Below are 13,044 nucleotides of genomic sequence, written 5' to 3' on the forward strand. Positions count from 1 at the left end.
TAATATAAATGCCTGTTTCTTAGGCATGATCAAAATGGAGGACATTTGGGCATTATTTCTAGACAGATGTCAGAAATGGACTTCCCTTTCTGGCAAAACACCCCCGACCTCCATTCCAAAACACACACGACAGCATATTTGGGCATTTCACATGGCTTTACTGAACATGGCCCCTTGCATCAGAGGCTTATTCCATAACCAAACCCCTTGGGTTTAACACTTAGCATGGTTTAACAAGGCTATGCATATTGAACATGTCAAGGTGGTTTCACTGCACCAAGTGTACTTCTCAGAAGTGTGTGTCAAGGGACTTTGGTTTTTCTTCACTGCGCATGAGTTTGTAAAAATCACAGCAATTTACATTGACCAGGCCTCAGAACCAAAACCACATAGAAAAGGCACTTTGGAAAGTCACACTCTCTCGGCTTCTGAAACAGTGCGTGCATGCCTCTCAAGCTGACCCACTCATATCTTCATCATCATCATCACCACCACACTATCACTGTCAAAGTAAGGGAGACTTGTTAGCATTAAAAGCAACCCCCCCCAAAAAAAACCCACCTTGAGGCCTCTCTGGCCACTCACTCACCACCTCCTTCCCCTCCTCCTTTTCCTCCCCCTCCACCTCCTCCTTCTCCCCCTCCTCCATTCGCCTGGGGGCTGGGGCAGACGGGGCGGAGGAGGAGGGTGGCGTGTGGCTGCGCGCAGGAGGCGAACCGCCTCCAGCTTCGCCTCCTCCATGCGGCTGCGCGGCCTGGAGAAGAGGGGGCGGAGGAGGAGGAGGTGAGTGGCGCGGTCGCGCGGGGAGGCAAAGGCGGACGGAGCCAGCACCTCTTGTGCGCGGGCGCTCCACCCTCCCCACCTCTTCTGCCCCCTCTTCTCCTCCTCCCCGCGCGCCCGCGCGCAAGAGGCACTGGCTCCGTCCGCCTTTGCCTCCTCCATGCTATGGGCGGGCGTGAAGCCTGGGGGCGGAGGAGGAGGGTGGTGCGGGCGCATGGGGAGGTGCCTCCTCCGCCCCAGGCAGGCCTCGCTGTCCTCCTCTTCCTCCCCGCCTCCCCGAGGAGGAGGAGAAGGGCAGCGAGGCCCTGCAGGCCGCAGCAACTCGGCTGCAACCGGGGGGGTCCCGGTTTTTGGGCTGCACCCGTGCCGGGAGGGGCCCGGGGCCCCCCAAATTGGGAAATACACGGGTGCAGCCGGGTTATGGCAACCCTAACCGGAATATTAAGTCAAAATCCTCAGAAAGAAATTAATTAAATTCCCCGGATTCTGGGAATTCCCTGGAAATTAGCAACGCTGCTCTTGCCTGAGAAAGCCCTACGAAATCCATAGGGATCTCCATAGGTTGACAGGCAACTTGGAAGCACACACACCTCTGAACACTAGAACACAAGTAGGAGGGTGTTATTGCACTCATGCCCTGCTTGGTGGCTTTTTGGTGCAGAAACAGAATGCCGGAGTAAAATGGCCTTTACCATGATCCAACAGGCCTCTTATTGTGTACTTTTGGATCTTACTCCCTAAGTGTGCCTAGAACTGCAGCCTTCAGTTGAAATATGTGTTTTGTTTGTTTTGTGGGGAGTCTATTTTAATATTTCATAATTCTCCCTTGGATGTTTTGCCTTTATTAGGAAAAAATGTTGCCACACACGACTTTTATTGCAAAGAGCTGATGGAGAAAAATGCACATTTGAGGCAGTATGATATCCCTTTTGAATCCCCTTGATGAGTGCAATCTGTGGATGTCTCTCCCAGTGTTACCATTTATGAAAGGTAGTTCCAAATTGCACATCTGTAGATCTATAAAATCAGTTCTAGTGATTTTACACTTGGGTTGTATCATATTTGGATTGCGTTTGTTTTAATTTTTCTGTTTCCTTCCAGGCATGGATCACATAAGTGAATTCACACAGGGGCCAATGTCCAACTAATGGATGCTTTTATGTGAGAGAAACATTTGGTATTGAGATTTATGCTTCTTTAGATCATAGACATGCTTAGGTCACCAGGATTGAACAATTTCTGTAAAGGCCCACAAATATGCTAACAGACTTAAAAATGAATACTGGTTTTTGAAATGTTGTATTTTCTTTGCATGTTTAACTACATGATCAATTAGAACATTACCCATCATTGAACCAATTCGTCTGTTAAGTTTAAAATAAATATGGATATTACCAAAATCTCTGTTTATGTATTTTTAAGATAGGGGACAAACTACACAATAAATTTTCAAAGCTGGTGTGGATCAATAGGTCATTTCTAATACTTAATTTTAAATTCCACGTTAAATTACTTAAAAAAAACCCATAACTTTCAGACAATTCAAACTGGGCCATGTTTTAAATACTTTAATTAAGTTATAAAATATAAATCATACAAACACTCAATTACACATAAAATATTAACTCTACACAAACTAACAAAAATAATAATTAAAAAACTAAACTAAACCAATTTAATCTACCCCTACCCCAATCTCTCCAACTCCCTCCCCCATAAAACTACATCTTTATTGGACCATATTGATTAATCAATTTAAATCAGATTGTTATAATCAGTAGATTAAGAAAACTAATCTCTCATCCTTCAGACAGTTAACCAAGAAGATCAATCAAGCTTAACTAGATCAATGAAACTCCCATATAATCTTTCAGTTCAACTAATAAATCTTAAATTCACTTATTTAATAGGAACCTTCATTTTTTCATATAGGACTGCATCAACAATTTTGCTGTCTTAGCTTAAAGCATAGGTCATTGCCACTGAAGTACCTGGATTTTCTGTTTACGGTAGATTTAACAGAATGCCTTGTGTCAAATTTTCAAGGTGGGCAATATTTCAGTAATAGTAATTTCAGGAATTTATATGTATGTTGGTATATGCCTTCAAACTGCCTGTGGTTCCCATGCATTTTATAGGGTTTTTAAAACAATGAATACTCAGAGGGGTTTTACTAGTTCTGTCTATAGGCTACAGCACTTGATCCTTGTGGATGGTCTCCCATCCACATACTAACCAGGCTGACCCTGTTAACGTCCAAGCTTTTAGGGTATTTTGGCTTTTATATGATATGTATACTCCCTTATGATTGCTATAATCCTTCAAAATAGGCCCATATTACAATCCACCATGTTCTTGTGAGTTCATAGCTAAACTGAGGACTTCTAGCATGCTAGCTAAGATATATTCCACCTCTAACAACAAAACCTGTGAAGTTTATCTCTATCCCCATTTTATAGAAAGTAGCTATTTAAATTAATCAAGATCACTCAGTGAGAGCATTACTGATGTGGCACAAGAAGATGATACCTGATGTGTCTTTCAGATTCGCCTTATCTTATTTAAAGGATGAATACAGTACTGAGGAATGCAGTAACCAGAAACGTCAGAGTAACTGCGTGTGTCCAATTTAGTGTTGTCATCCCTGCCCCCAAACACCAAAATATCTGCAGACATTTGCACCCTTTTTTGTAATTTCCCTTCTCTTTCCTCCCTCACATGGGAGAATTGGTGCCCTGTCATTGATGACTAAGCACACTGGAAGGCATTCTTCGCATATTCAGATTGCCATGCTTTCAACTGTAGCACACACTTCTTTCTGCTGTTTCATCTTGCTTTTATACTTCTTAGTCACCTAAAATTTCTTCATGCTGTTCTGTATGGAAGAAACTTTTTGCATTTGTATTACTTTTCCGAATATTTTTGCCACAACTTTTACTCCCACTAATAAAACTGAGATTCCAGGTGTGCCATGAAATTCAGATTTTTCTATCCAAAATGAACTGATAATCCATAATGATGAAGCTGACTCCTGTGTTTATGTGGCCCCAAAGGGAAAAGTTATGACAACCACACAAGTAGTTGTCCTGGTTGACTCTTTCCTAAGGGGCACACCAGAGCAATGGGCCCACTGCCAAGCATCCCTAACATGACCACCTCAGCTGCTGTTGCTCCTCACCACCATTCCCGCAACTTCTTGTTTACAAGAAGTCCTCCATCTTGTAAATAAGGGTAGGGTGGGGTAAAGGAACTGCTCCCACTGTCACCCACCAGATCTCTTCATAGGTATATAATAGTGGCGAGGAGCAGCAACAGTGGCAGAGGGACAGTAAGGAGAAAGTGGCCATGCACTGAGAGAGGACTTTCCTGGGGGTCTTTCAAAACACTGGTCACATACGACCTGCACCTTTGGCTGAGTCCACACTGCATATGGAAGAGGGGAACAACAATGGAGCTAGAGTGGGTTCACTTTTCAGAGTCCAAACCTTACCATTCTCCCCATCTCCCCATTTCTCTCCTGGCAGTGAATGTTTCAATGGACATGTGTTATTTCAGCCACAAATGCATAATTTCTGATCCACCAAGCCAAATGGAGTCTTACCAGCTATGAATGGCTTGCATCCAGTGGCATCAGTAGGGGTGGTGCAGTTGTGCAGTCCGCACCAGGTGACATCCTAGAAGAGGGGTGGCATGCGATTGGGCCATCCTCCCTATGGGGAGAGAGGTGAATGTACTCAGCCCTGTTTCCCCACAGTGGCAGTGGTTTCCTCATGAAGAAGGGATGAAGAAGGGGCTTTGGGGGCGGGAAAGCCTTTGGGGTCCCTGAGTGGCAGCCGCCAAGCGGGGGCTCTGAGGAGCCATGGGGGGGGGCAACCATCTGGCTGGATGGGAGGGAGAGGGATTCACACACATATACCACACTGGGTGACACCAACCCTAGTGATGCCATGCTTGAATCTCTTGTAATATTTAGAGAATGTGGGAACTGGTGTTTGAGTGGCATTTCAGAACAGACATGGTGATGCCCCTGGATTACTTCTGGCCAACTCACTGCTTCATCATACAATCAAATGGACCAGGACTTGAACTTCAAAGGCAAAATTCAGTTTTTTTAATAGGCAGGGAGGAAGTTCAACTTCTGTGGATAGCACTGTTTTACTCCTAATAGGAAGTTTAGGCAATGGGTGTTAATTGGTATGCATCCAAAATGGAGCCACTGTAAAAAAGAGAGAAGATCTATTTTAAACATAAATTATACATATGCTCACACATACCAGCTCAGTGAGGAGTGAGCTTGAATGTTGATTGTCTGCTGGGAAAGAAAAGTGAAAGGGTGTATTTGCTGAGATGAAACAGATATCTTGGAGGAAGATATGATAAGTACCTGGAGTACTCTGGTGCAAGGTGAGGGGGTATATTTCAATATTTTGTTTCAAGTTTTGCTTGTACATCTCTTAGTAATGCAAACATTTAATACAGCACGCTATTGCGTCAGGCTTAATATGAGGAGTATGCATATTTGCTCATCCATCCATCCTCAGCAGATACCAATGGCCCACTATATTTTGTCATATTTGATGTCCATTTTGTGCCCACTTCCAGTTACATAACTAGGGATGTGGAACTCTGTCAACATATGGTGGGACCTTGGTATCCACTGGGGTTTAGTTCCAGGAACTCCCATGGATATCAAAATCTGTGGACGCTCAAGTCCTGTTATATATGATGGTGCAGTAAAAGGTAAGAGCCAATGTGGCATAGTGGCTTGAGTGGACGATAACTCTGGAGACCAGGTTTCAATTCCCTGCCCTGCCATGAAACCCACTGGGCAACTTTGGGCAAATCACATGCTCCGAGTCTCAGGGGAAGGCAAAGGCAAACCTCCTCTGAACAAATCTTGCCAAGAAAACCCCATGATCGGTTCACCTTAGGGTTGTCATAAGTCGGAAATGACTTGAAGGCACACTTTTATACAAGGTGTCCCTTATAAAAAAACGGCAAAATCAAAGTTTTCTTTTTGGAGTTTACATATAGAATCATGACTCTATGATATATCTTTTATTATTTTCAAGCCATGGATCCATGGATACAGAGGCCCAACTGTATATACATGCTTTGGGACACACACACACACACACATTTGCTTTGATCATTCTGGCAGCCCAATCTATGCCTGTCAGTTTCAAAGTATCTTGAGTGGGACATGCAGCCTTCTGCAAGCAAGTTGAATGTTTAACCCGCTATAATGGTGGAGAGACCAGGGTTCCCCCCCACCAAAAAAAAGCTCTCCAAGACTCTTTCCCCAGTTATGAGTTCTGTAATCTTTCCTGAATTGCAGAATGTAGCGCTGCCATTGAAAAAAGAGAGACCAGCCTGGATTTGGTCTTTCATCACTGCCCCCTCAGTAGGCCAGCTGTCACTCAAAGTGTGTGGGAAATTCAGCTTATTCTGAATAAAGGGAACCAGGGCCGGCTGAGGGAAAATTCAGAGATTAAAGAAACAGGGATCCAGGACAGAGCTTGGAAAAGAGGCATCAATAGGGGTGTAAGATCTGCACCAGGTGACCCCCAAAAGAGGGGTGACACCGCTGCTCTCCAAATATCTGCCTTTTGGCAGAAATGGGTTCTCCTATTCGCCTGTGTCCCTTTAAAATAATGCAGGGATGGTGTGAGTGGGGTGAGGCTCAATAGGAGGACAAAAGGGAGGCCCCATGTTTAAATTTTATTTTTTTAATATTTCTTTTAATTTCTTTAAAAATGTCCCATCCTACCAAATTTTCCCTTTAACCCTCTGGAAACTATGTACACGCAAAGACATTAGGCTGTGTGTAGGATGCTGCCATTTAAAAGCATTGTTTTAAATGTTGCTAGTTGTTTGTGGCACAGCTAGGCCCATTATTCCATTCAGTGAGATATATGGGAATTAGGTTTTATGAGTAACATTAGTACAGAGTGTGTGTGTGTGTGTGTTCCAAAGCATTCTGTATGGTGTGGAAAGTGTGTGTCTGTGTGTGACACCCTGAATTACTACACTGGGTGACAACAACCCCAATGCAGGGTGACCAGGTGTCCTCACCACATAGTTGGACAAGTCGCTGCAAAATGGAGGACATTCAAGAATAATGGGGGGCATGACAAAAGTGAAAGTTAAATCACTCATATCAGTGGGAATTCATGCTCAAAATGGAGGGCCTTTTGGAATTGCTCCTGGACAGGGGGCTGAAATGGGGAACTTTCAAGAACAATGGAGGACAATGCCAAATAAAAACTCAAAACTCATTATCAATGTAAATCCATGCTTCTGGGTCATGCTGAAATGGGGAATGTTCAAGAACAACATAGGACCAAATAAAAGCCCCAATAAATATAAATCCATGCTTCTGAGTCATGCTCAAAATGGAGGGCCTTTTGGAATTCCTCATGGACGGAATGATGAAATGGAGGACATTCAAGAACAACGTAGGACCAAATAAAAGCCCCAAACAACCCTGTGAAATGTAAATCCATGCTTGTTAGTGATGCTCAAAATGGAGGACATTTGTGGAATTCCTCCTGGACAGGAGGCTGAAATGGAGGACATACAAGACCAATGTAGGACTGTGGTGGAAATTCCTATTATTGAAGACAAAGAAGCTTCTTCAATAGGACCAAAGCAGAAAACACCCCTATAAATATCAATCCATGCTTCTTACCAATGCTCAAAATGGAGGATGTTTGTGGAATTCCTCCTGGACAAGTATATTCTTGGAGGACAGGGGGCTGAAATGGAGGACATTCAAGACCAAAGTGGGGCCAAATAAAGGCCAAAAACACCCCTATAAATCTAAATCTATGCTTCTTAGTGATGCATAAAATGGAGGACATTTTGGAATTCCTCCTGGACAGGAGGACATTCAAGAACAATGGAGGACATGACCAAACAAAAGCCAATAGAATAGAAATCCATGCTTCTATAAACAGAAATCCATGCTTCTTAACGATGCTCAAAATGGAAGGCATTTGTGGAATTCCTCCTGGACTGAAATGGAGGACATGCAAGAACAACGTATATTATAAAAAGCCAACTAAAACCTAAAATGTCCTTTCTAGGTCCTCCTCCAGTGCAACTCTATGGTCAACTCTAACTAAAAGTTGCAATGAGTTTCCTAGAGAGGTGCCCTCTCAGGGAAAAACATGGCATCAAATAATAATAATGATAATAATAATAATAATAATAATAATAATAGTGCAATGCCAGTGCAATAATAGTGCAATGCCAGCTCCCCTGAACAGTATGGCCATCATCTCAGTTTTGAAGCTGGTTAAAGAAGTGATGAGTCTGGAGAGGTCAGGATTTGAACCCAGGCCCGAGGGGCGTCTCCTCCTCCTCCTCTAGGGCTGGGAGTAGCAGCAGCAGCAGCAGCAAAGGGAAGGAGGGTGGGCCTTGGGCGGAGGAGGTGCTGGAATAGAGGCGGGCCCAGTGGCTGGGATGGCCCAGGGCAGCAGCAGCAGCAGCAGCAGCAGGTAGAGGGAGGCAGTGGAGCCCCTTCTTCCCTGCTGCACTCTGCTTCTCCCTCTCTCTCTCTCTCTCTCTCTCTCTGCCCCTGATGGCCACCCGGGTGCTCAGCATGGGCGCCCGCCTGGGCAGCCCCACCGCGGAGGAGCCCGTCTTCGCCCAGCTCAAGCCCGTCCTGGGAGGAGGCAGAGAGGGAGCCCTCTTCCCTGGGACTCAGCAGGACATCAAGCCTCCTCCTCCTCCGCCGCCTCTGCAGCAGCAGCAGCAGCAAAGTGGAGGAGCCCCCCGCATCCCAGGCGGAGAGGAGATGGCGCAGGTAAGAGCCGAGCATGGGCAGAGTGCCTTTGGGGAAGCGAGAGCATGGTGACAAGGGGGACTCTGAGCATGGAAAGAGTGTTTGTATGAATGCATTGGGGGAAGCAGGGCAGGAGGAACCACCTTCGAGAGAATGGTAACAAGGTGGACTCTGAGCATGGGCAGAGTGGCTTTGGGAATGCTTGGCAAGGAAGCAGGGCAGGAGGAACCTTCTCCTCTTCCTCCTCCTCCTCCTCCTTAGAGAGAATGGTAGCAAGAGGTATCCTGAGCATGGGCAGAGTGCCCTTGTGAATGCATTGGGGGAAGCAGGGCAAGAGGAACCACCTCCTCCTCCTCTTTCGAGAGACAATGGTAACAAGGTGGACTCTGAGCATGGGCAGAGTGCCTTTGGAAATGAGTGCTTGGCAGGGAAGCGAAGCAAGAAGAGCCACCTCCTCCTCTGAGGATGGCAACAAGGTGGACTCTGAGCATGGGCAGGAGGAACCACCCTTGAGAAAAAGAGAGAGGACGGCAGCGAGGTAGTCTCTGAGCATAGGCAGAGTGCCTTTGTGAATGCATTGGAGGGAGAGAAGCAGGGCGGAGGAACCACCTTCTTCGAGAGAGACAGAGAGGATAAAAGGCAGCAAGAGGGTCTCTGGGCATGGGCAGAGCGCGTCCCTGAATGCTTTCCAGGCCGGGAAGCGTGACCACCTTCTCCTTTTTCTAAAGAACCGCAGCCAGGTGGCCTCTGAGCATGGACAGAGTGCCTTTGCGATTTGCGAACTTTTGCGGGGCGGGAAGCCTGGCCACTTTACTCTTCCTCTTCTAGGGAGAGAGAAGGGCAGGGAGGTGGCCTCTGAGCATGAGCAGAGTGCCTTCGTGATGGCGTTGCGACGGTGGTGCTTGTGGTGGGAAGGTTTCCCAAGCCGTGCCCGCTCTGGGGCGTTTTCCTAGGGCTGCCTGGGTGGGGCTCGGCAGGGAGGTGGAAAATAACCCGGTTTGGCAGCGCTTTAACTCTTTGTCTGGCTCTTGGCTATGGAATTCTGGGAGTTGGAGTTTTTAACTCCCAGAATTCCATAGCCAAGAGCCAGGCAACAAGTTAAAGCGCTGCCAAACCGGGTTATGTCTCCAGTGTGGATGCAGCTGATGGACTCTGAAGGGGAATAGAGCTCTGCCTCCGAAGACAGGCGTTGGCACTCTTGGACTTCACAGTTGCCCCATGCCATTCCTCCTTGGCACAGCTCAGGCTTCCCTCACAGATGTCTTGTCCTCCTTCTCCAAGGAGGAGGACAAGGCACTACAAAATGGAGGAGGGCCGCCAAGTCCAGATAAATAAATACACAACAAAAGCTTAAAACACACTCCTGCCCTATCCCCTGTCTTCTTTCTCAGGCTCAAAATGGAGGACACTGCCTCAGAGGGGTGGGATGCATGGAGGACCTGGCTTTGAGCATATTCTTGCCCCAAACAGGACCACCTAAGTCCAAAACACACTGCAGAAATAATCCACTTTGAGACCGCTTTAACTGCCCTGGCTGAGTGCTAGGGAATCCTGGGAAACTGTAGTTTGTTGTGGCACCTGAGCTTTCTAACAGAGAAAGCTCAATGTCTCACAGAACTACAATTCCCAGAATTTCCCTGCATTGAGCCAGGGCTGTTAAAGCGGTCTCAAACTGGATTATTTCTGCAGTGTGTTCGGGTACCTGTCTCTCCCTCCTCATACAGACACACAGCAACACACAAAAGGTGCCACTTTCCCTGTTTTGTGTGTCATTATGTGCCTTCAAGGAGAACATTTTCTGGTCAAGATCTGCCCTTAGGAAGTTTTGCCATTGCCTTCCCCTGAGGCTGAGAAAATGTGACTTGGCTAAGGTCACCCAATGAGTTTCCATGGCCGAGCAAGGATTCAAACGCTGGTCTCCAGAGTCCGACTCTCAAACCACTACAGAACACATTGGCTCAGGTGCCCAGTTCAACATTTCTTGGCGCTGGGGGAAACTTTCCAACCTCATCCTCACTGCAGAAACAATCCATCTTGACACCGCTTTTAACTGCCACAGCTCCATGCTATGGAGTTATGTGCGCTGTACTTTTGTGGCCTTCTCTGTCAGAGAGCTTCGAAGCCCACAGCTTTAACAATAAATCCCAGGATTCCATAGCATGGAGCCCTGGTGGTTAGAAGTGGCATCAAACTGGATTGTCTCTGTTGTGCGGATGCAGTCTTTGTGAAGGGAACCATCCCTAAATGGAACCAACCATCCCTAAATGGAAGGCTGTTGTCATGCCACCTTCTCCAGTGTCTGCCAGCTGATTTCCCAGCAGCAGCAAGTGGGCAGAAAGGTGGGTGGCTGAGGGTGACTGGGCCCAAGAAGCGTGCTTGAAAGGCCACAGCTGCCTTGCCCTGGCTGAGCGGCCGAATTAGAGGGACTGCCTGTCCCTCTCGCCCACGCACCGTCATTTTAGATGGGCTGGCAAGGCACAGGGGCACTTCTGGGGACGCCTTTGGCCTGCCCCAGAAAACTGGTTGGAAACAGATCCACATGCAAACAGCTGGAAGAGCTAAAAGGGGAAAGCACAAACCACAATGTGACTCTCTTTCTCTCTCTCTCTTTCCTTTTTTAAAGCATGCAAACGGTTTTAATTTGAAACTATTTCCAGGCCTGAGTTGCTCCATTTCAGAGTTTTCTTATACAGTTTCTTTAAAAAAAATACATATCACTTGTGATTTATTATTATTATTATTATTATTATTTAGGTTCAAAACATAGGACAACCCTCTGTGGGTAATGTGAGTTGGAATAAATTTCACATGTGACAAATTTCACATGTTAATAATAATAATAATAATAATACATTACTTCCTTTCAAAACACAGGACAACCCTCTGTGGGTAAAGCGAGTGGAAGTACATTTCACTTGTGAGTGGAAATGCGAGTGGAAATACATTTCACCTGTGAGTGGAAATGCGAGTGGAAATACATTTCACCTGTGAGTGGAAATGCGAGTGGAAATACATTTCACTTGTGAATTATTCTTATTTCATTTCAAAACACAGGATAACCCTCCGTGGGTAACATGAGTGGAAATAAATTTCATGTGTGAATAATAATAATAATAATAATAATAATAATAATAATTAATTTATTTTCAAAACACAGGACAACTCTCCATGGGTAATGCGAGTGGAAATACATTTCGCTTGTGAATCATTATCATTATTATTATTCCATTCAAAACACAGGACAACTCTCCATGGGTAACATGAGTGGAAATACATTTCATGTGTGAATAATAATAATAATAAATAGTATTTCATTTCAAAGTATAGGACAATCTTCCGTGGAGTGTGAGGGAAAAACATAAGCGTGAACTGATGTGCTCACAGATCTTGTTAAAATAGTTCGACCGGGGAAGTGTCTTTGGTGTGTGTGTTAGGGAGGGGGGGAGAAATAAGCAAAAAATAAACCAGGTAAAGAAGGTAGTTTGGTTTCAGCGATACTCCCCCCCCCCCCCCACATAAGTGTTTCTGTCATCAAAGCAAGCAACGTTGGGGTTGTAAACAAGATCTGGAAAAGTCGCTTGGCATGTTAGGGCAGATCGAGAGCGGAGACAAGAGGGCTGCTGTTCCTCTTTTCTGGTGAGGGATTTCTGGTGGTGACTGTGGCTTCGGAGACACTCTGAAAATAAACTATTTCTCCAATGTTCGGTTTGTCAGCAGACCCTCACTTCAGAGTGCGATGGAAAGGGATCTGGCATGAATGGACTCCTTACAGAGCAAGGGGGAATGTAGCATTTGCTCACTGGAGAGTACATGAGAAATGTTTTACTGATGACTGTGCCTGTAATGTATCGGGCTGCTTCCACCCACAGATTCCCCAGCACTGCTTAGCTAGTTAAATTATTCCTCCCCCCTCCACCTTGTAGGTAATTAAAGATATATTCTAGGATAGAGATGTATGCATATGGATGTGTTTAATGGTGCTCTAATGTTAGAAATGTTGCTTCACAGGTGAACGTTTCATAAAGCTCTTGAAATCCAGAGCCTTGTAACTAAGGGACATCTTTTGGACAGAGTTTGGCAAAGTTACTTTTTGGACTATGATAACAGAATTTCCCTGTCAGCTTGACCAGTGACTGTACTGGTTGAGAGCTTCTGGGAGTAGTAATCCAGAGAGAGTAAGAGAGCGACACAGTGTAATGGTTTGGGCATTGAACTATAATTCTGGAGACCAGGGTTTGAATCCCCACCTGGCTGTGGAAACCCATTGGGTGATGTGAGCAAGTCACACTTTTTCAACCTCAAACTTCTTGTGAACAAATCTTGCCACGAAAATCCAGTGATAAGAGTCTGCTTTAATTTGCCGTAAACTGGAACCAACTTGAAGGCACAAAACAACAACCATATTATCAACCTCTGCTTTCAAGTAGAACTCAGGTCTAAACCACACTGCAGAAATAATCCAGTTGGAGACCACT

General features: G+C 45.6%; 1 protein-coding gene across 2 annotated transcripts in view; it reads left to right on the forward strand.

The window, feature by feature from the left end:
- The first annotated feature begins 8,362 nt into the window (after nt 1-8,362).
- The window catches only part of LOC149319096 (Krueppel-like factor 5), a 42,618-nt gene continuing 37,936 nt past the window's right edge, over nt 8,363-13,044 (forward strand). The window contains exon 1 of one of the 2 annotated variants that reach the window (XM_089511105.1): nt 8,363-8,590. In XM_089511105.1, coding sequence (XP_089367231.1) covers nt 8,366-8,590 — 225 coding nt within the window. In that variant the 5' untranslated portion in view covers nt 8,363-8,365. Of the gene's footprint in view, nt 8,591-9,417; nt 9,477-13,044 lie in introns of those variants that run through there. The other variant, XM_089511106.1, reaches the window with a different exon arrangement.

Source organism: Sceloporus occidentalis, unplaced genomic scaffold (genome assembly GCF_023333645.1).
Source record: "Sceloporus occidentalis isolate IW3139 unplaced genomic scaffold, rSceOcc1.0.p SCAF_2, whole genome shotgun sequence".
Taxonomy (NCBI): Eukaryota; Metazoa; Chordata; class Lepidosauria; order Squamata; family Phrynosomatidae; genus Sceloporus; species Sceloporus occidentalis.